The sequence below is a fragment of the Odontesthes bonariensis genome, chromosome 7 (assembly GCF_027942865.1).
Source record: "Odontesthes bonariensis isolate fOdoBon6 chromosome 7, fOdoBon6.hap1, whole genome shotgun sequence".
Lineage (NCBI taxonomy): Eukaryota > Metazoa > Chordata > Actinopteri > Atheriniformes > Atherinopsidae > Odontesthes > Odontesthes bonariensis.
In genome coordinates this window covers 26,182,799-26,206,794 of record NC_134512.1, presented here as the reverse complement: position 1 = coordinate 26,206,794, position 23,996 = coordinate 26,182,799, and the positions used below count along the sequence as shown (strand labels likewise).

At 42.6% G+C, this 23,996-nt stretch overlaps 1 protein-coding gene across 2 annotated transcripts; it reads left to right on the top strand.

Moving 5' to 3' along the window:
• The first annotated feature begins 4,456 nt into the window (after positions 1-4,456).
• Positions 4,457-23,442, top strand: ptdss2 (phosphatidylserine synthase 2). 2 transcript variants are annotated; one of them, XM_075470341.1, is made up of 13 exons: positions 4,457-4,665; positions 5,235-5,593; positions 8,087-8,188; positions 9,832-9,914; positions 13,184-13,251; positions 13,372-13,506; positions 15,657-15,707; positions 15,906-16,019; positions 17,275-17,393; positions 17,514-17,628; positions 17,740-17,885; positions 17,990-18,175; positions 20,504-23,442. In XM_075470341.1, exons 2-13 carry the CDS (start codon positions 5,361-5,363, stop codon positions 20,655-20,657), a joined length of 1,506 nt encoding a protein of 501 aa, XP_075326456.1. In that variant the 5' UTR covers positions 4,457-4,665; positions 5,235-5,360; the 3' UTR covers positions 20,658-23,442. The 2 variants fall into 2 exon arrangements, with proteins under 2 accessions (XP_075326456.1, XP_075326457.1); XM_075470342.1 differs by lacking the exons at positions 4,457-4,665; positions 5,235-5,593 and adding an exon at positions 6,085-6,260.
• The last annotated feature ends 554 nt before the right edge of the window (positions 23,443-23,996 follow it).

Below are 23,996 nucleotides of genomic sequence, written 5' to 3'. Positions count from 1 at the left end.
GAAGCAGTTCTTTGTAATATAACAATGTAACATAACAATGTTTCTCCACTCTAATTATTTCAGGAGTTGGGGCCATGAAACACCTTTTGGGTAGCCCCAGGTTTAACCTACCCACACATACTCACACTCACATCCACGTGTGCACACACACACACACACACACACACACACATAAAAACATCCACGTATGCACACACACACACACACACACACATAAACACATCCACGTATGCACACACACACACACACACACATAAAAACATCCACGTATGCACACACACACACACACACACACACACACATAAATACATCCACGTATGCACACACACACACACATAAACACATCCACTTATGCACACACACACACACACATAAACACATCCACGTATGCACACACACACACATAAACACATCCACGTATGCACACACACACACACACACACATAAACACATCCACGTATGCACACACACACACACACACACACACACACATAAATACATCCACGTATGCACACACACACACACATAAACACATCCACTTATGCACACACACACACACACATAAACACATCCACGTATGCACACGTACACACACACATAAACACATCCACTTATGCACACACACACACACACATAAACACATCCACGTATGCACACGTACACACACACACACACACACACACACATACATGCACACATGCACACATACACACACTCACGCACACACACACTCACGCATACACTGTAATTCTTTATTATTGGGCTGTCCCACATATTCTCTGAAAAGCCTTCAGTTGATCCAAAATGCTGCAGCCAGTGTTTTGATGAGAACTAACAGGAGAGACCATATTTCTCCAGTTTTAGCTTCTCTTCATTGGCTCCCTGTTAAATTCAGAATAGAATTTAAGATTCTTCTCCTTACATATAAAGCTCTTAATGACCGTGCTCCATCATATCTTAAAGATCTCATTGTAAGATATTTTCCTAAGCACTTCGTTCCCAAACTGCAGGTTTACTTGAGGTTCCCAGAGTTTCTAAAAGTAGAATGGGAGGCAGAGCCTTCAGTTATCAGGCCCCTCTATTGTGGAATAAGCTGCCAGTAAATGTCCGGGAAGCAGACACCCTTTCCACTTTTAAGACCAGGCTTAAAACTTTCCTTTTTTATAAAGCTTATAGTTAGGTCTGTTGAATCTGATAGTGTGTCTGCTAGTGTGTCTTGTCCTGCCTCCACCTCTGGCACCCTCTATACTTTCATTACCCCCTACCCAAACCAGGGTTTGAATCCCATTCCCGCTTATCTTACCTCTTTTATTTCTCCCCCTACCCGAACCAGGGTTTGAATCCCATTCCCGCTTATCTTACCTCTTTTATTTCTCCCCCTACCCGAACCAGGGTTTGCATCCCCACCCCGCTGTGACTGGTGTGCAGTTGGTGAGAGGCTGAGGTAGCTTGTGGCTGTAAAAAGATGGTTGTTGCGGTGTGAGGAGCAGATCTATATAGGGAGTATAGGGAATTACTTACTGAGTCTGGTCCTTTATTTATTTATTTATTTATTTTTTCGTTAGCACAAGTTTCTTGTGTTTACCTTGAATAGGGATGGCTCAGGTAATCCTGAAACATCCCATAGTTAAGCTGCTATAGGCCTAGACTGCTGGGGGGCCTCATCTGTCACACCTTTCCTCACTTTACTCTCTTTATGTATATGTGATATTATTATGGTCATTAACTCGTGTTTCCCTGTTCCAACAGATATCCTTTGAATGGTGTTACAGTGCCGCCGCGGCCCCCTCCCCCCCTTTCTGTCCTCTCAAACCCCAGCTGGTCGAGGCGGATGGCCACCCTTCCTGAGTCTGGTTCTGCCAGAGGTTTCTTCCTGTTAAAAGGGAGTCATTTCTCTCCACAGTCGCCTCAGGCACGCTCAGGCCGGGAGATTGGACCGAAAAACAAAAAGTTTTCAGTGCAATCTGTTGGTTTTCTTAGCAAGGAAATTGTTTTTGAATTGGCTCTATATGAACGAATTGGATTATTTTATGAATTATGATTATTATTAATTAATTGAATTCCAATTGGCTTGAATTGGACTTACTATCTAAGTGCCTTGAGATGACATTTGTTGTATTTGGCGCTATATAAATAAAAATGAATTGAATTTAATTGAATTGAATTGAACCACAAAGGAAACCTGCAGCCAGACAGCGAAGGGCTCTGTTGGGAAAATATCCAACTATGAGATTTATGAGATTTTGATGATCAAATTGAGTTTGACCATAAAGAGCTTCATACATGACGGGAAGAATTTTAAATCCGATTCTGGATTCAATGGGGAGCCAATGAAGAGAAGCTAAAATTGGAGAACTATGATCTCTCCCGGTAGTTCTCGTCAGCACTCTCGCTGCCGCATTTTTGGATCAGCTGGAGGCTTTCAGAGAATTTTTTTTCAGAGAATTTTTGACACAGCCAAATGAGAAAGAAATGTTGGGTTGTCAGTATACATCCATATGTATTATCAATCAATTAGATAAAAATGTTACAAACTCTAATTTTGGCCTGTATATAAAAGAGCTCCTGTCATGTTCATAAGACTTTAACAGAATCAAATTGCATTATCTGCTGTGTGCACATAACTTGTACTGTTCATGTCAAGACTTTACAGCTGTAGGCTTTTGTCTTGATGACTGCTGAACTCATTACGAACTCTACCTCTATTAGGTGCAAGAGACATTTAAAGGTCAGTCATTTCCGTCACAGTTTTGTTATGTGTCTTTTGAAGTCACATTACAATAATAAATACGGAGGTTATTGTAAAGCAGTGTGCTATCTGCTGATGGGCTGTCTATCAAAAGAATGTTCTTTAAAAACGCAATTAATGCCTTCAAAGGAGCAGCATTGCTTTCTATTTGGAAGTGTCACGCCAAGTGTCTTAAATATAAATCAGTAAACATTATAAACTGAGTTTAGATGAATTCCTAAAGTCACAAGCCATTTATTTACCTTTCTGAAAGCAAAAGTTCCATGGTAAAAGTTTATGATCCGCTGTGGTTGTTGAACCCTGGTGCGCCTCATGCAGAGATATACCAATACCCATCACACACACACACTTCTTTTTCTTTCTCATCTTCGTCTTTTTCCCAAAACACAGTCGTCAGCTGATCCCAAAGCAACGCGTCTAAAACCCTGTGACTGAGAAGCCAAAAAAAGTCAACTGAAACTGTGTTAGATAAAAGGCTAACATATAGATACCCTGATTAAAAGCTGATTAAAGCAACTGCACACATGTAATAGTTATAGCTTATGGTCTTTGAATGTAAAACATAGCTTTACAAAGGCCTCAGATCAATGTGGTGGAATTAAACTTTTTTTCTGAGCTACGTTTAAAAAAAAAAAATGAAAAGAGAACCTTTTTTATTTAATCTCGGGCCAAGGTTACACAAGACAGAGATAAATGTGTGTCTTCAAAGGGGTTTTCCCAGATTTTTAGAGAATTTAAGTATTGTGTAGAATTTCCTGATTAAATCTCAAATAAAACTTGATGTTGAAGTCATTGCTAAGGGTGCTTTTGCTCAACAGTGCAAAGCTTTTTAATGTGCCTGTAAATGTTGCCGAGGATCACAGTGTCCATGTATTCTCAGGGCTTTGCAGACTGATCCATCTGTTGAGAACTTTTGTGAGTTTGCACCACATTAAATGGGTGAGAAGTCTTAATCTTATCTCTAGATCTCTTTGGTGAATAAATTGTGTAACTTTAGAGCTATGATGCTGAAACAACTCAGAAAAAGCCTCTGAAAAGGGTTGTATGCTACATAAGAAACTTTGTTACTGGTATATAATTTCCTTCTTCAAGTTTTGATGATTTAGTTTTTTGACAAATGATTATTTATTTGAACAGAAATCCTACAGCTGGCTTTTCCTTTCTAAAAAATACTTAATGTTTTCATTCTTTACTTTACTTATCTACTTATTTGTTCATGTATTTGTCTTTATTTGGTATACTAAAAAAAATATTGAATTCATTTCATGTTCTCTTTTTTTAATTATTATTATTATTCATTCAATGTTCTCTGTGCGAGGAGGCGGATGTGACGTCAACCAAATTACCCAATTACATCCACGCACAAAACATGTTGACAGAACAGCGTGCTCTTCTAGTTTATAGTCAACTAACAAGCCCCCTATTGTTGAATTGCAAGTATTGAACCGACTGCTGACGAGGAATTTCAAAACTGTATCATTTTCTCATCAACAACGCGTATTACTGTACAGTCCTCTGCTAAACCCGCCAGAAAGGTCAGTCTGTCAATACCTTTCTACTCCTACAATTAGTAGATAAAGGTAGACTTCCGCGTTTGATAGTTTGCTTTCAAAATAAAACATTTTCATATTGTGACCAGATGACGATGTTTTATTTTGAAGGTAGCAGACCGAAAGCGTGTGCTACACAAGTCCTGGCTTTACCAATATCATTATATGTGGAGGCTGTGCGGTCGGGCGATAGTCACCCTGAGGTGGACCGTCTGTTTGAGCCTTCAGTTGCGGCTGTGTGATATAGTTAGCCTTTAAACATATTTTTCAAGTAGTGGTGCCAGATTTCAGATGTTTGTACTAATGTAGCGGTAGCAGCTCTCGAGCTCATCCGGACTGCAGCCAGTAATCCCATAAAATCGGCTGGTAAGTGATTATTAGCTCAATTTTAAAGGCACCGAATATTATGCTAATGTACTGACAACTTCTTCCCGCAATTGGTTAAACGCTGTCTTGCATGTTGGTGGTCTCATGTCGATAAGTTAATGAATAACAAGCTTGTCAGTTAACTTAGCCTTGTAGGCAAGGTCATACTGACAAAGAATTGTCTGCTACAGATAGCTAACGCGGTTAAGCAATCTGCCTGACACGAGGCTAAGCGCTCATTGCCGTGAAGATACTGTAATTTGTTAACTACCTAATCCCCTTCAGTTAAATATCCCCAACGTGAATGTGTCAGTGGTCGCCATTTCTGTCACACGACACTCTAGCCCTCAACTCTTTATTTAGAAATGTTCTGATATAAGTACGCGTTATATAAAAGAAAAAAGTACGAGTCATAGGTCGAATCTGCACGTTTGTCTGGTTTCTGTCTGCATGTGCTAATCGGTGCAGGGCAGGTCAACGGCAGAAAGAACTGCAGGACGTGAATTTCAGGTTGTTCTCTCCTCCCTGTTATCGTCCTTAGTAACGTTCATTTCCTCCGACCACGCCAGGATGCTGACAGCCTCTTGGGTGGGGCTGACGCGGATGACAGAGGAGGGGTAGAGCTCAGGGATATACCAAAACCGTGCAGGATCGTTTTCGGAGCTGCTGTGGGCGGTTGGTTGGTTAGTAAAGCCATGACTAAGCCCGAGTCGAGGAAAGTCGGCGTGTCCGCGAGCAGCGCCGCCGGCAAGTGCGCCACCGCCGCATCCGCTGACGAGCAGGTCAACAACGGCTCGCTGGATCTCGGTTGTCCGGAGCAGAGCACAGCCATCACAGCCAAGATGATAAAGCAGACCTCGAGGGAGACTATGCACCGGAGGAACACGGAGTGCGAGGTGTATGACGACGGAACCAACACCTTTTTCTGGTGAGTTGATTCTGGCTGTGTCAGTGCAGTTCTGAGCTCCCGCAGAGGGAGCCACGTGTGTGTTTGTCAGCAGGGCGCGTTACATGCATCAAGGTTGTCTGAAAGACAGACCCAGGTTGCCTCCATTAATTGCAACCAAAACAACAACAAAAAAAGCATCCTTGTTACAAACCTGTAAATGTACTATGATTCATACATTCATACATGGTTACATCTCCCATCCAACACATAGCTTGCTGTTGGCCTTATTCGTGACAGATTTGAAGTCGAGGCAGATGACAGGTCCTTGTGGTGAACTGTAGGGCTGAACTCGGAGTGCGCATTCACTGATGCGACTACACAAAGAGTGAGTGTGTTGATATGTGCAGGATTCAGATTTCACACGAGCATAGGCAGCCTGTCTGGAAAAACGGCATTCCCTTCTGCAGCCGTCTTTTGATTCATAGCTTCAACCTGTCGCTGCTGTAGTATTTGGGCCCCGGGTTGGTTGGTGCGTGTGTGTGTGTTTCGTCTCTGCTTAGTACGATCAAGGAGAGTCAATAAGAATCTGCTCGGCTGTTCAGTGTGGTTGGCAGCAGAGGAGAATGGTCCACCGAAAGAGGAAAGGAACAAGAATTTCTCATTGCTGTGTTGCAGTTTTGGAATCCGTGTTTTACGTCTGTTCGAGGTAATAATCACAAGCATTCTGCAGCAGACAGGGTGGCTTCTAATGTAAGGCCAACCCATTTATATGAATTTGGTAAACTAACATCTTTTCAAAATTCTGCATCCAGGAGTATTGTAACATTTTTCAACAAATACTGACCAACCTTCTGTTTCTGTTCTGCTGTTCTGCTCGGATCTCCAAATGACCAACTCGGGGCCTTGATTTTTATGTTATATTGGGTTAACTGTTTGGCCTCAGTAGCGGGAACTCCTACTTTGGTTAGAACAGCATCTTATAGTTAGGGATGGCTCTCTGGCTGTATAATTCATAAATGCATGAAACAAGGGTGGTGGGAGGAAACATCCCACTGAAAAACATGTAGCATCTTAACATTACAGTTATCTTTGAGACTGCATTAGGCCATCTCTGCTCGTATTCTTAAACCGTTAATGGTTGTCTGAAATTAGAAGCTTGCTTTTTTTAAATTTATTATTATCTGGAAGCTCAACCACAAGCACACAGATGCAGTTTGTTCTAATCTCACCTGCTCAGGACGGGAATTTCTACAGTGTCTTTTCTCCCCCGGTGTTGTTTGGTTGTCAGGCAAGGGAGAAGTTAGGCCCTCCCGTCTGTCTCCTGCTGAACAGGTTGGATAAGGAGGTGGAACAGGGAGAAAATGCTAATGACACTCGTCGTCATGACTCAGCCTCTAAGCTCGAGGGCTGGCAGAGGGGGGGTACATTCTTCAGTTTGAAGGATGGCAGCGGTGACCTTAATGGAAGAAAAAAAAAAAAGCTCTCCAAACTGACGCTATACTTCAGTATCAATAAGCTTTAAAAGATGACAGTAATAAAATGAGTCATATGTGATGTTAGCTTTAAAAAAAAAAAAAAAAAAAAAAAAAGAATTTATGGTAGTGTCTCTGAGTGGACTTTGGATCTCAGCCATTTTCTATGCTGAAACGATCAATTTTTTGGACATCGGGGCTGTAAAGCCACAGCACAGCTCTGTCTGTTGTCTGTGGACATTTCCTGCTTTTTCTCTCGTGTTCAGTGCAAGTCCCTGTACCTGCCCATTTTCAGGATGGAAAGTGTTATTTTGCTTGTGAAGCCACTTGAAACTGACCTATGACTCGTTCAAGCATTAAAAAAAAAATAATAATAATAATAAATCCCCACCTAACCCTTGTATCTCTTTAGGAAATCTCTAAAAATTCCCCCCAAAAATAATGTCTTTTCAACCAAATGTGACACATTTAGGCCTTTCTTTGTAAGTCGCATTGAGAATCTGTTTTCATACTGTATGCCTTTGAGCCCAGAGAGGGTCAGTAGTTGGAAAAATGAAAACTTTGCCATCATAGTTGAAGTACCTCTCACAGATGGCAGGGATCTGCCGGATATCTAAATGATTCTAGTGTAATGCGATTAAACGTCAAGGATTGTTTGCTGTCGTAAGGTGATATCACTCTAAGGCCTTCATCACGGCCTTCAAATTCAAGTTCAGCTTGTACCCAAGTGTTTTTAATGATAACGGGTATATTAATGGGTACGGGGAGCTTCGCAGTCCTGTCATCACCATAAAACTCACACAAAAACCACTGTTTTATCCTAACTGCCACGTTGATTGTTTCCACCCATGTTTACTGATGTTAGGCTTTGTCAAAGCTCTGTGATTAAAATTGCTCTGAGCACAAATGGCACGGACCAGTATTCCTAACCTCTCTCCCACTGTGACCTTGGAGAACATCGTCATCTTTACTTCCAGGGACTTTTTTAAATTTATTTTATCAAATTCCTCCTCTACACCATACTTACAATTTTCCCTCCATCTGTCCCCTTCTCCGGCAGGCGAGCCCACACGGTGACGGTGCTCTTCATTCTGACTTGCGCTCTGGTCTACGTCACGCTGTTGGAGGAGACTCCTCAGGACACGGCGTACAACACTAAAAGGTCAGTCGGCCACGTTTGTCTTTGTCAACTCTGAACAAGGGCGAAAGACGTTCGCTTCAACCCCTTCGTGTTATGATTTTTAGTGACACTTTTATCAGCAGAGAAAAGTAGCAAGTCGATACGTTTCCCTCACCTCACTTTGAAGCTTTCACCTTGATAAATGTTTTTTTTTTATTTTAGGCGATAAGCCAGCTCATAGAAACTTGTTGCTCTTTGACGTGCACAATGCAGAGAAATTACAGGTGTGGATGTGACTGCAATGCCCTTCATGGGTCGTGTCACACTTTCATTCAGAGCCCAATGACTAGGTCACATAGCAGAATTAGCCAAGCAGAAGGCAATCGTTGCTTTTCTTATCTCCCAAATGATTCGGATATCTAACGCTGATTTGGCACGAAGCCACAGCAACGTTTGAGTGGCAGAAATCATTGTTTGAAGCTGAATCGCAGCATCGTTTCCCTTCAGCTGGCCGTCAGGTGTCAGCTTATTAAAAAGAAAACTTTCAATGATCATAAAATCTGATTAGAATTAGTTATGGTAAGTCATTTTACCTCTCATTCTGTTGAATGAGGAAAAAAAATGTGCGTAGCAGAGCTTTATATAAAGATGAACCACAGATACTGGGATGAATGCCAAATGACTGATTCGGTTTCCTGTGTTTGTGCCAACACCAGCAATGACGTACAGGAAGGGTGACTTTCGTGCAGCAGAATTCATTTGGAACTGGACATGCCTCTCTCTTGTGAGACGTTTAAGAAGTTGAACATTTTAAGCTGCCTAAAACCTTTTTCCACATGCACACAAATGCAATTACTGGATCTGCAGTGCGTACAGTCAGTTGTGGCTGTTTTTAGTTGGAGCCTACAGGAATATGAGGAGGAAACCCTTGTGGCGTAGCTTCCAATTGTGCAGAACAGATCAGATATCATGGTGCACCGCAGCTTCTCGCATCGAACCACTTTTTATTTCCCTAAAGATTCATTTGCTCCTGTGCAGCGGTAGCTGCACGTTGAGGAGACTGATTGAGATGGTCGAGGAAAGTCGAGCTGCTCAAGCGATGAGTGATTCTAAGTTGTGTGTGTGTCCGTGAGCGGTTGGGGAAGGTTCTTAACCGGATTTGCTGCAGTCAGCACAGTCAGGATAAAGACCTTAGAGCCCCTGGTAGGCGAGTACACTCGGATGCACACGTGCATGATCCGAATTTTGCTCACACACTCGAGCCGCGTTGTTTTTTTACTCATTAGTAGGCGTGTCTTAAGCCTACATACGCTGTTTATGTGGAAGTTCGGAGCAGTGTCCTTGTCTGGTCACCTGGTTGTCAGGTCTTTACACAGCAGTGATGATGGGCGACAAGGCTCGGATTAGCCCCATCTCTTTCTAAGCTCTGAGGATAATGTAATAAGGTATAAATTCATGGGGAGCAGCTGAGCCACATCTCCAGATTTGACTTGAATTAAATTATACGCCATGACTTTGCCGCTGCTTTGTTTTAACCTCTGCGACCGCGACTCTTTAAGAAAGTTCGTATGGGATTACAAAGGCCTGGAGGTTTCCTCAGTCCACATCGAATTATGTAATTTGCATGTGTAGAATACCGTGGACCTAAATTCTCTGTGTCTGTGTTTGTAATTGTGCCGCTGTAGGGGCGTTGTGGCCAGCATCCTGGTGTTCCTCTGTTTTGGGGTGACACAAGCCAAAGACGGACCCTTCACCAGACCACACCCAGGTACGAAAAGCACGTTAAAATGTCTCCATCTATACAGTTGGCTGTCTAATAGAGGATAAAATGCCCCACATAAGTTGAATTTCATGTTTGGAATCATTCGAGCTGTTAAAGTGCTATTTTACTCCACTCTGAACCTTATTACAGAATATTACTGTGTGCCTTCTTTTTTTTTTATTTCACATGTTAAGAAAATCTGAAATGCATTTATAAAAGGCTTAAAGCATTATAAGGAACCCAGTTACCAACTTAAATATTGATAGTGCCTTTACTTTCTGCTATTTTAGTAGCTGACTATAGACTTCATATCATAGCATGCTATCATCTACAGTGTCCCACTTGCTTACTCTAACTTTTAAGGTGGTATTGATTATCACTTCAATTCTTTCCTGAGGAGAAGTCTAAGCCTAAGTGCTGCTATAAGAACTTCAGTCAATAGCAACATTTGAGAATGACCTTCTATGAGATATAAACTCTATGCGCTGGCTAGCTAAATGTAATTGTCAAATTAAAAGGAGACATCCAAGTGAACTAAAGCTACTGTTGAAAGCAGGCGGAGTGTTTGAAGTTCAGTCAAAGTCTTTAAGAGAGTCAGATAAACGGTGAAGACGATCTGAGGGTTTTTCCCGGCATATGGTGTTATATATTTAAAAATGGAAAATTCAAGCGTTGCATTCCAAACTAGCTAAACGCATAAACTTTCCCATCAATCAGGGAGCAGCATAATGCCGCAGAAAAGCTTCTTTGCTCATGATTTTCATCCTACTCGCTGTATGCTCGCTGTACCCTTAATTTGTTAAAGATTGCTGAATCTGTTGTTTGTCACAGCCGGATGTCTCAATAACCGATACAACTGTTAGCTCTACAGTACTTTAACGTGCTTGCATATAAACTGTTGTTAAGGTCAGCAGCAATTGGTGGTTGCTTACAGTTATGCTGCGTGTACACCAAGAGCGACCTCCGCTACCTGGTAGCTGGAGAAGCTTCGCTTGAGAATTTGCTTTGGTAGCTTTGGTAGCTTGTGACGTCACATTTAGAATGTTAAATTTTTAAAGGCCCCGCGGCTGTGCAGCACCCCCGCGGAAAAGAACATGAGGAAAGAGAGGGCAGGGACACGAATAAACGTGTTGTTATTTACAATTTGTTATACAAGATATACATCACGTTACAAATGATGTAAAACTACATTAGGTACACCTGAGAAGAGCAGGAATAGCAGAGGCAGCTGTGAAAATAAACTAAATTCGAAATAAAATCCGAAATGAATCCGAAATAAAACTTAATTGCAGTGAGAAAGGAATGCGTGGGGTTACTACACTATTGTATTGAAGCACTCGACACGGCAATTGCAACAGTCTCAGGATTAAACGACTATTGTTTGGATAGGAACCAAAGTTTACACGTTTGTTTCCGCGAACCCCGCGGATTGTCGGACCCCTACAATCTGTGGATTGTCATTGGTTTTCGCCGAAACGCGTCATAGCTCATTACCATAATGTTAGCTTGAGTTTAATCGCTTGAATCCGTTCTGGTCGCTCAGGTAGCTTCGCCACTGGAGAATCCGCTCTGGTAGCCCAGGTAGCTCACCCTCCATAGAGAAATAATGATTTCCGGCGCTCAGGTAGCGTAGGTCGCTCTTGGTGTACACGCAGCATTAGAGTGTAGCTGTGTCCTTCAGTGAGACATGCCAGAGAAAGGAGGGGAAAGAACTATGCCACACATGTGATATTTGCCATTCATGCGGGATTTGACAGTACATAAATTATATAATAATCAGTCCTGGAGCTCATTAGGCTGTTGTAGCCATGGAGGAGGAAGGTTTGGACAGTTAGTTTGACCTGTTAGATTCCTCTGAACAGCTGATCGTGTGTTAAATTAACCCACCTCTGCTGTGCTTGCCTCACCGTTAATGTGACTGCAGCAGTTCATACTTTTTGACGGGTTGAAAGTGGATATTTTTGTAAAGTAACGTAGACTAGGTCAGATCGCCGTCTCAAAATGTCACAGAAAAAAGCGCCAGGTGGGTTATTAACACAGGACGTCGACAAGTAGGGGTCGCTGCTAGGTCATGTGGAAAACGGTGACGTCGTATGGGGCTTCGTAGAGCAACACAAATAATTTTTTATTTTTTTTTAATGGGGACTTTAATACTCTGGCAATTGTTTGTGAGCTTTGCACAGCATCTTCGGAACTGCACTGCAGGAGCTATGCAGACGTCACGTGAAACCGGGTTCGATATTTGCATAAATCTGCTCATTAAAATGGAAGTGGAAGGAGAAGTTTGACCTTTGGAAGTCCTGACACAGTGAAAACTTCTCATTTTTAAAGACATCTGCCGATTTTTATTTTTATTTTTTTCCACCAAAGCTGAAACGCATAGCCGGTCTGTGCAGAAGTCTTCAAGGTGGTTTTTAACTGCCTTTTGATCAGATTTTTATGTGTTGAGTCCACCAGCTTGACTTCCACACTATGTATCCTTTTTTAAAAAAAAAAAAAAAAGACGCTGTAAAAACTGCCTCCATTGAAATCACTTTGCTTTACAGTAGTTACCGGTCAGGGTTTTTAACCAGAGCATTCATGCAGAAAACACACCTCATCTCTCTCACAATAACTAAGTCCAGAGGGAATGACGGAGGGAAGTAAAGAGGGAAAATAACAAGGTGTGAAGAATAGCTGCATATAGAGGGCCGGGCGTTGCCACACGAGATTTTTGGTTGCCGATCCTGCATTACCTGCGCTGTGTTGCCACAGGGATGTCACTGATTAAAAGACAATGGCTCTCCGTTTGTGTGTTTGTATAGACGGATTGCGTCATACTCCCTGACCTGTTTAGCGAGTCGTGTAGGTTCTGGTGTTGTTCAGCTTGTTGCACATCAGTTGGCACTCGACAGAGTTGTATCCTGGGTAAAAGTCCCTGAGGAGTTTTGCAACAGATTTGCAATCTGTATCTCCTGCTGAGCCTCATGCTGGGAGAGCCTCAACATCCGAGCTCATACATATGAATTCATACAGCGACGCAGTGGTGGCAGCAGTTGAATTAAAGACAATTATCTGGGACTTTAACTTGGAGGGTGTGGTTTGAAAAAACAAAAAAAACACTAAAGGCTTTTGCTTTGATAGAAAGTGAGGTTTTTGTATCGATCCTGTATTTATTGCAGTGTTAATTTATGACTAAATGCACTGACGATAAGTATATTGAGACGTACAAACAGCCATCAAACATGTTTGATGTTTGCTCACATCTTATGCAACTCTTTGCTCTCTCCCCGCAGCGTACTGGCGGTTCTGGCTGTGTGTAACTGTCGTCTACGAGCTGTTCCTCATCTTCATCCTGTTCCAGGTGTGTGCACTGACACTCTCGATCCCTAAAATGGCTAAAACCCTTTCGTACGTGGTATGAAGCGGAGATACTGCTTCCGCATTTTTGATGTCGCCCTTTAACACTGTACTCGTTATACAGACGGTGCACGACGGACGACAGTTCATGAAGTACATTGACCCCAAGTTAGGCGTACCCCTGCCCGAGCGCGACTATGGAGGGAACTGCCTCATGTACGACCCAGGAAACACCACCGACCCTTTCCACAACGTCTGGGTGAGTAAGCTGATCAGATTTGAATTCTTGTAACCGGCACATTTGATCCTGACAGGTGTGAGAGTTTGCATGGCTCAGTTTTTAAAACTTCTTTTTAACTCGAAGCGTTACTCAATTTGCATTTGGACATATTTTGTAAAATGAAACTGCAACTAAGTGGCAGGACCTTCCAATGAATTACATTTGTTTTAATTCCATCCTGCAGCTATGATGTTTGGGACTTTGTCTTCAATTATTGCTAACACAGAAATGGCCCAGATCTTAAATGATTTGGCTTCCTAAGAAAAGACTGTGTAACCACCCTCTCTCTTTGACAGTAGTTTTTTTTCTTTTCCTGTCACTTGCAGTTTTGCTTTTCTTCACTCTGTCCCACGCACGGCCGCAGCTAGTTTTGTGTTTGCGCCGACTGGCCGCAGAAGCTGGCAGTTGGCCTCTGCTACCATGACCCAGACCTGATCACAGCCTCGCCAAATGGGTCAAACCAATACTTTGCCCAGTGGGTTATGGGCAGTGCAAGTAAAAAGGCTTTTCAAAATGGCCGCATATGTACAAGTAAACTTCACTTATATTAGTTTGGAGGTTTTATTTTGAAAAAAAAGGCAAGGCAAAAAGAATTCAAGTGATATAATCCTGAAGTATGACACCATACACAGCGATTTAAGTGTTTTTAGATGCGTTTTCTTTCTGTATGCTATGATGCCCAGCTCAGTTTTCCTGTGACCCAGTACTGAATGTGTTAATTTGTGCTCTGTATGAATGTGAACTAGATGTGGTACTTTATTGGAACGTAGAAGAACTCTGCCGTATACCAGAGAGCATGGTGTTAATAAATACACCCTCAGGCAGTACTCATTACTCTGAGAACTGACTTGAAATGAAAGGAAAAATGAAGATTGATGAGCCACTTTAACATCTCTCCCCATGAAATGGCGTCACTTGAGGATGCTTTTATGAAGCTACACACAGTAGAGGGTCATGATGAGGGCAGTATTAAATGATTTGGCACATGTCAAAATCAAAGGCTGCATGTTTATTAACATAATTATCCTGCTGCCTTCCAGATGGATCCAGGGATCTAATAAATTCAAGGAGATGCAAATGTGGACCGCACAACACTTACATATACTGTATCTATAAATGTTTAGAATCTGATGCATCTATTGGCTCCAGTGTGTTTGATTCAAAGTATTTCTACATGTTTTTATTTAGTTAGACTTTTGGTGCTAAAGTAACGCTGCCTGCGCACGACTTGCAAAATACCACATCGATGTTTTAAAAGAATTCAAAGGCAGTAAATCTGTCAGAGGACAGCTTGCTCTCGTGATTCTCAGTTACATTGGACGCAGTGTAAGATTGTCAGGTTTTTACTGTCATTCAGCAGTTTGAGTAAGAACCGTTTATAATTGGACAGGTTTCTGTGTGTGTGTAGCTCTCAGTCTTTGCAGATGTGTATGTTCTTAGCGTAGACAGAAAGACGTGCAGTCCTCCAAAAAGTTAACAGCACAGAAGCTTTGGAGATGACTTTTATGAGTTGGGCAAACACTTGTTTTTATGACGGTTATCTTGAGCTTGGAAAAGCGCCAAGTCTGCAAATGGCAAAGATGAACAGGCGAACAATAGTGACAGAAACTGCACTGGACCATCTTCATTATTTAACTCTTACTGGGCGCTCACACCAAAAGCGCCTGTGGTCGCTCACAACTCACCGCCTGCAGTCTCTGCACACAACAAGCGAGCGACCGAAGCAACCGAAGGGGCGGGCTTTCATACAGCAGGCATATATAATAATCCATCGTTTCCCTCTTTCACCATGGATCGCACTCTGGACAGCCTTCTTTGTGTTGCATCTGCATATTTGCGATGGAAACGCAGTGCCCGTTGCCGTGGGTCCATCTGGGTCCATAACGTCCTGGGAAACCGGCCTCTCTACGGAGAATTTCACCGGCTGATTCAGGAGCTCCGCTTCGATGATGCTTGGTTCCAACGTTATTTCCGACTGGATAAAAGCCCGTTCGAGCATCATGTTTTTGTTTTATTGTCTCTGTAGACGAACAGGGTTGTATTGTACAGCTCTGGGAAACCAGAATTTTATATAGACCGAAGCCAAGCAACACTTTATGTTGTTAATTAGACATTTGTTTGTTTAACAGGACAAGATGGATGGCTTTGTACCAGCTCACTTCCTGGGATGGTATATCAAGGTAGGTTTGGAATAATTGCAGATAATTATCTGACTCTTGAAGACCGATTCTACACCAACTGACTAAACTCTGTTACTGACCAGTAACTAAGAATCTGCTTTAAAACACATAAATTAGAAACTACATACTCATGGAATTACCACATTGCAAATAAACAGTGATGAGTTTCTATCTCTGTTATTTTGCTGACCTCCTCAGACTCTGATGATCCGGGACTGGTGGATGTGTATGATAATCAGTGTCATGTTTGAGTTCCTGGAATACAGCCTGGAGCACCAGTTACCCAACTTCTCGGAGTGCTGGTGGGACCATGTGAGTATAATTATTCCTGCTCACACCCTTCTAAGTAACAGACCAGCAACAAGACACTCGGGTTAAGAATTAGCAGCACTTGTATGAGCTGTTTGACTGGAGATCATTAAGACATCTGCTCTTTAAGCCCTGCAATTGTGTCTTTATGCTACAAGTCCCCTTTGTCTCTCTCTGTGTGCTGTTAAATATGAATATGCTGCAGGAAGTAGACCTCGGTAAACAGAAGGTGATTACGCTGTCTTTGTTTGAATTTGAACTTGAACATATTGGAAGTAAATTCCTGTGAGTCACCATGGGCACAGACATACAGTTTCTCGAATCAAGGAGTTATCACACTTAACTGTAGTGGTTAAAAAAAACAAACAAAAAAAAAAAAAGTAGATGCTTTTCATGAGCTGTTTGGGAGGGAAGATTGGTGTTGAGTTTCATTTAAAGGAACTATGGATAACTCTAAACTTAATATGTATAAGTTTATATATTTGGAATGTAAATGTCATGTATACTATGTGCAAAAGTCTAAATCAGTCCCTCATTTCTCCATATTTTGCTTCCAAGGAGACAGATTTTCTTGTGATATTTTCAAGTGATCATGAACAATAGTTCTGCAGGCTTTCTGAAGGTCTTTAGAAGTTTTTCTTTGGATATTCTCTGTTTATTTAACTCTTTTAGTCCAGTCGTTGTACCAAGAAGCCGTTCTTAGGGAAGGGAAATGGGAGAAAAGGCTGAGGAATGCCAGTAGACTCAGGAAGTAGACTGAAAATCAGTGGCAGTGGGTCTTATTGAGTGATGAATCCTCCTCAGAGGCAGTGTGGGGTCATCTTAACAGAGAACAGAACATAAAAGCAGAAAACATCCGAAGAAGAGCTTTGCAATGTCCTTCAAGAAGCCTGGAGAACTATTCCTGAAGACTACTTAAAGAAATGACTGGAAAGCTTGTCTAAGAGGGTTCAGGCTGTGTTGAAGAATAAAGGGGCTCAGAGAGAGACACACACACACAGGTATAGTTTAGCTAGTTTTCTTTCTCTTCAAGGTAATTAAAATCCATATACTTAAAAGGATGATAAAGTGGTGTCCCTATAGACCACAACAAATCTGTCGGAGGAGTGAGGGAGATGTAAGTCGAGCTTAATCTGTTCGCACCCACATGGTCCTGAGAAAAGGTCTAATCACTCACAAACGTGTAGGTGGATAATAGTTGTGAAGGAGCACTGCGGGACCTCATTCACCCTTTAATAGAATTGTTTTCTCCATTCAGTGGATCATGGATGTGTTGGTGTGCAACGGTTTGGGGATCTACTGTGGTATGAAGACCCTGGCTTGGTTGTCGATGAAGCCGTATCAGTGGCAGGGCCTCTGGAACATTCATACATACAAGTACGTCTTTCTTAGAGCTGAAGGATGCAGACCGTTCCCTCATTTGAATCTTTTTCTTTTTACCTGCTCCGTACCTACCGTCTTCGTATCTCTTAAGTTTTTCTGCTCTTCACCTCACAGGGGGATGATAAAGCGAATAGCATTCCAGTTCACTCCGTACAGCTGGGTGAAGTTCGAGTGGAGGCCAGCTTCAAACCTTCGTCGCTGGCTCGCCGTGTTGGGCATCATCTTTACGGTAAGACGATCCTGCTTTTACCGATTTTAAAAAGAATGACATTATCTTCAGCTTATTAACCTCTTCAGTATAGACATAAATCATATTTCTATTTGTATCCTCTCCCCTCAGTTCCTTTTGGCCGAGCTGAACACCTTCTACTTGAAGTTTGTGTTGTGGATGCCTCCCGAGCACTACCTTGTGCTGCTCCGCCTCGTCTTTTTTGTTAACGTTGGGGGCGTGGCCATGCGCGAGATCTACGACTTCATGGAGGACCCGTGAGTAGCAGAATTGAGTTGGTCGCCAGGTTGGCTGAAAAACGTCCTTTGAGTTGTTTTGATTTCTTTTTTTCACGACACTGCGTTGTTTCCTTTTCCAACAGGAAGTTCCACAAGAAGCTCGGCCAGCAGGCGTGGCTGGTGGCAGCGATCACGGTGACGGAGTTTCTAATAGTGGTCAAGTATGACCCCAACACCATCATGCTGCCCATCCCCTTCTTCATCATGCAGTGTTGGTTCTTAGGAATGTTCCTCATACTAATCTGGACCATGTGGCGGTTCTTTATCCGGTAAGAAGTGGGTTGGTTTAATATTTAAACCATGTTAACTATTTCCAGCTGTCCTGTTCTGGAGGAGATCAACTAAGACTGAGCAGTGGGCCTGAGTTTGGCCGAGCCCAAAGGATATTTTCTCTAAAGATGTTTCATTTGCCCCAGTCTGGGGTGTCTGTGGAAATAAGTAGTGCAGAGAATGTTGTACGAGTGCACATAAGTATCAAAAAGACTGTGGGCTTAATGGCCTCGCACTGCTCAGAAATGTGTCTAAACTCATGAAGAGCTCCATTAGTACCAACAGCTTCAGAAAGAAATTGGTATTTTATTTATTTATTTTTTCATTCTAACGAGTAAAGCGAAGCCAGGCAGATGAATTCCTGTTCTTCATTGAGACCAACCCAGCGTACAGATGAGGTACACAGAAACATCTGGAAACCTGATTTTTGGCCAATCGTTAACATCCGTGTTCCAACAGATTCTTTGGTGGGTCGCAGTGGTGTTGGGTTGTTGAATGTTTTGCCACTCGGGGGGGCGTGCCTCCATGGAAAGTTTAATCTTAAAGCCCCATACTGTGCGCATGCAAAAACGTAAGCGGGGTAAAAAAAAGTGATAGCAGACACTCATGTAAGGAGGAATCCTATACGCTTCATATCTGTTCTCTTCTCTCCTTCCTTCCCTCACATCTCCTTCCTGCTCATGCTCAGCAGTAATGCAGTAGTGTCAGAGGTAGGTATAGTAAAAAGATGCCTTGCCCCACCAACTTCCTTCCATATGCAGAGTTATATTTTCTTTTCTTCTTCTCTAGCACGTCACCGTTTAATAGTTCACATCACCACACCTCGAGAATCCACATCCTGTTTGACACTTTCTTGCTGTGATGAATGTATTCTCCTCATTTCCCTTCACGTCCCTTTTTCGTCACAGGTTAGTGATGCAGAGGAAATCCTCTTTGTTGAAGTGAGACAGAGAAGTGTGTTAACAGCTCCTCTGGGTTTCATTCTCCTCACACACACAGTGTGTTAGCCAGCATGCCAGCTCCTTCTACCAAAATGTTCAGAATCCATTGAGAGCCAGTTGGATCAGCTCCACCACCCCCGTCCTGTCGTGTGAACAGTGCATCAGAGACCCCAGATGATAAAGCATGTCGTGTTGCATATATTCCGATCTTGGTAAAATTGCATTTGCGGAAGTTTGAGAGGTTTGTTTTTGCCGTCTGTGCTAACAAACAGGTCAGCTTTTCCCCCCAACGGATGAGCATTTGAATTAGTTTTGAATCTCCACGCCACAACAAGAGATCTGAAGGGGAGAAGTCGACACAAGAATGCAGCGTAGGCTCTCTGCGTTCCTTGAAAGACTGTATGAAGTACAGGCAGAGTGGCTTTAAGTGATTGGGCTGCATGTACTTGAAGTGCCAAACTTGTATCTAACCTCGCTGTTTGGTGTCTCTTCTCCCTAATTTTACACATTAGTCACACTACAGTGCGTCACCGCTTATACAACCATTCAAACTATTAAAAATGGATGTCTGATATCTGCTGGATATCCGAGTCCCAGTGAGGTTAAGGTCTGGACTCTGTGGTGGCCAGTCCGTGTGGGGAAACGTTGCCTCGTGCTCCCTGACCTTCAGCACTGTTGTGAATTACTGTTGGACTAAACCTCAACCTGATTTAAAATACAGGGATTGTACAATTTCCCCCCAAATGATGCACAATCTGCTGCGGCTACGAGTGCTGCAGGCGGTGCTCAGACGGCCGTAAACAGCAGAGTAAATAGCAGAGTTTCGGTCGGTGACGTCATCCGAGCGTCGCTTCATTCCTCCCGGTCACGTGCTGTCGTTCTTCAGTATGAAAGTGTTGAAGATGTGACGCTTGATGCTCGTATTTTAGGATTTCTGTTACTGGAGCGCCCCTACTGAGTGCCCTGCCTGCTGAAACGTGTCTTTATGATGATGTACATAAAGTTGCAAAGTGGTTTCCTGTTTATAAAAGTATCGCTTCGTGTCTTTTGGAGAACATCAACACATCTATCTGCTGCTTATTAGAATGAAAAGCAGGGTTTCAACATAGAAAATGTGTTTTTTTTTTTTTTTTGTTTGTGCTTCTGAAGGACTCTTCTTGTTAACAGAATAACTGTATTCAGTGAATGTAAATAATGATGCATTTGATAATAATCTGCATAGCAACAGGTAGCTGTGGGATGAACTAGAAAAACTAAAGTCTTCCTGGAAACGAACACATTGGGCCGTAAACGTTAGCGGAACAGAGAGCAGCTGGGGCAGAAGTGTTCCCAAGGGGGCATTTTCTCTAATAATAGTGCGTCTCTTTTCCTTTGACCCTCCCACAGTGACATCACGCTCCGCTACAAAGAGACCCGTCGGCGCAAACAGGAAGCGCCGGTGGACTGGGACCGGCCTTCGGGCAACGGCAACACAGCCGCCCCGTCCGGGCGGAGCAAACTCAACGGCAGCTCTGAAACGCTGCGGCAGAGGAAGTCCTGAGAGGAAGGCGCTCCGCCACACCGCGACTGAAGGGGGAGGTGCGAGGTTTGATGGGAAACGGTGTGGGGAATAAAAGGGGAGGGGGGGTGTTACACAACGGCAAATGTAGGGATGGACTCACTCTCGCTGTGCAGACTGTTCTCGTGCCTCCATGAACTGAGCGGGCGATGGCAGAGGGGCAGTTTTCACTTGGTTTATTGTGTAGTTGTTTTCATACTACAGGGATTTACCTCATTCTGGCTTTTTTTGTTGTTCAACACAAATGTAAAGTTTTTTTTTTTCCTGTTATTTATGTTTTGAATGGTAGGGGATTTAAGGGGAGAAGGGAAGGAAAAAAAAAAAATAGACAAAGGAGGATTAGCGATTATTAGCGGCAAGTTTCCATTTTCTCAGCTGCACTTCGAGGAGAGAATAGGGGATCCGCCGCTGTAAATAGGGTTGTTCGTTGTTGTGCCGTGGCATCCGTGCAGGTGAGAAGAGAGTAGAGAGAGTATCCCAAGCAGCGGCAAGCTTTTGTTGTTTTAACGACTCACCTGGGTTCTATTTGTCGACCACTGCGATGCAATATTCAGTACGAGTCCGGGATTTATTTGAGCTCAGTCAACATCAAGCTCAGTTTGGACGGCACACGTTTCACTCGCAGAGAAGCCCAGCACGTCGGTGATGGTTTAGAGCAGGTTCGGTCCCGGGTACGTGAAACGTTGCTCACACGTGGGAGGCGCGCTTAATTCCAGAGAGGAAAAACGGGCCAAAGCCCTTCTCTCCTCTCAGGTTACATTCTTGTAAAGAAGAATTTGTTAAAAGATTAAAAAAAAGAAATCAAGATGTACCATATCCTTTTTATTTAACTGGTGATATACGTAAGTGGGATGTAGTTAGGTCACTCTGGTTTGCTTCGGATGATTCTGAAGCATAATAATACGGTGGATAAAAACACTAGATTGTGCTGGAGCTCCTTTTTGTGAAACCTGCAGCGCTCTGAAGAACACATCCTCGACAATCACACTGACAGAAAGTTGATTTGGTTGTCCTCTCGTGGAGACACACACACACACGCGCGCATACGATGGCTCACAGTACCAAAAGGCAGAGATCTGGATCTTCCTCCTTCAGAACGGCATTAAAACCGAGGCCGGGTTCTGTTTTCAGCTCATTCAGTCGCACCACAATGTGTTTTTTCTATTTTCATAGCCGATTCCTTTTATGCCAAAAAAGTGTGTTAAAGCTTAGAATTTCATGTCGTGCGTCGGCCAAATGGACGAGAACAAAAAGAGAGCAGGCTTTGGTGTAAAAGGAGAGAAATATGGCTTTAAGATGCGTTTTGGGTTGGGAAGAGAATCGGCCCTTCCGGCTCCGTGGGGGTCGCCACGTTTCACACGCAATCAGAGCCATAAACGCCACCCAGACCTCCATCGGATCGCTGCTGTTAAACCTCATGTTGGTTCCTTTTACGTGACTCGCATCCGCATACGACTACAGAAGATCAACCGGAGGTCAGAACGATGGCGCCAAATTCAGTTCAGTCACAAAACTTTAGTTTGCTTTTGATTTCTGTCAGTTTAAAAAAAAAAAAGAAGAAAAAGACATTTCTAAATGCAGAGCTGTCGTTATTCATCAGATAATGAAGAGGGAACTATTTTGTTGAGGATTCTTTCTTCGAGCCAAACATTCTGACTGTCCAGGTGGTGAATTAGCTGCTTCTGTGTAATGTTTATGGTTTGGGACAGTCGCACTAACGTAACACTGAATATGACTGTAAATTGCTTTATGCGACCAACAAAAAAAAGTAGATTAGTTGAGATATTAATCTGCAGAATAATCGGTTATTTACGGCTCTTGTTCAATGTTCCAAATGATTTAGTTGTGAAAAGAAAAAGGCTTTAAATCATCACAAATAAACAGCGAAGGTTAACGTCATGCTGAACAACTGTTACCAAAAAAGCTTCCGGCTTTGTCCTGCGGCTTGTCGGAGATCAGCTGCAGGTTTCCTTGTTGCTCATCGTGCTTCAGTGACTCTTTATTTCGTAGCTGCTGGGAAAATTAGACGACGTCTGTGAATATAGCTCCAGATGTTCCTGTTGTGAGTGAGGCTGATATTAATGACACTACAGTAGTTTTCTGGTGAATGTAATCCAGTGCAGTCTGTGGTTACAAAATTAGGGTTTGGTCAACTGGGATGTTTATTTTGCCAAACACTAAACTGACTTTTAAGGTTTATTTTATTACAAATCCCGCTATTGTCAGATTTTGCCCCCTTTTTTCCATTACTTTTGTTGATAGTGATCTCTTTGCTCATTTAAAATCCTAAATGTTATGTCAAAGCGTGGATTTGTCATCCTGTGCCGTGCTAATTCAGTCACTTGAGGGAATTGGTTTTACTCCCTCTTCTTCTATGGAAGGTGTTTAAACTGGGCTGGAGGTTTACGGTGCACCTGACCTCATGCGCTGGATTGGTTCATTTGCTTTGGTTTGAAATTGCTAAAAAGCTTAAACCAATGCAAGTCTTGAATTTGCACATTGACCCTGATTTTCCCTAAACGGAGCAGGGAAGGAAGAAGCCTGGAGCTTTATCCGTTTTGTTTGGGATGTATGTGTAGTACCATTTATAGCCACACGGGGGTGGTAAATCTTCTGTTTGGTCACGTCTCATGGATGATGATTGACAACTTGCTGTACAGTAAATGCCATTTTCAACTTGGTTTATGTAAATGTGAACATGTTAAGGATACAATATGCTGCTGCTCCACATAATTTTATAATGTTTCCAATAAAAACTGAAAACCTACATTGTGCTGCGTCTGCTTGGTCAACATGTCGGGTAACGATGAGCTTTTTGCAAAGCTTTGCTGCAGTATTTCATCTAATTTCGCGGCCTCGTAGCACAGAGACGACGGTAGTAAGCAGTGGATTTTTTTTTTTTTTTTTCCAAATCAAGCAGTTTACCTCAAACGTGAAGGTTTCAATAAGAAATCCTTTCCCTTTTAGACGAGTAAAAAGAAGACTTTTGCTTGCTGAAACATAAATTAATACATCTTTTTATTCAATTTTATGTGAAGCATTCAAGTATGACACTTGAGGTCACCAGAACAAATGAAAGCTCACGAGTGAAAAAGGAAATTCTTTCCGGATGTTTACACCTGAACTCTGAACTGATGAGGAAATATCCTAAATTCCAACTACCTGATTGTTTCTAGGGAATGTTTGAGGGTTTCAGGAAGTATTGGCTTTTGTGACCGCTGAAGAATGTAGTCTGTCTCGACACATAAAAAAACTTGTTTGTGGCAGAACAAAGTATTAGCCTGCCAAAGTCAGAGTTTGAGCAATGAAGTTCCACTTTTA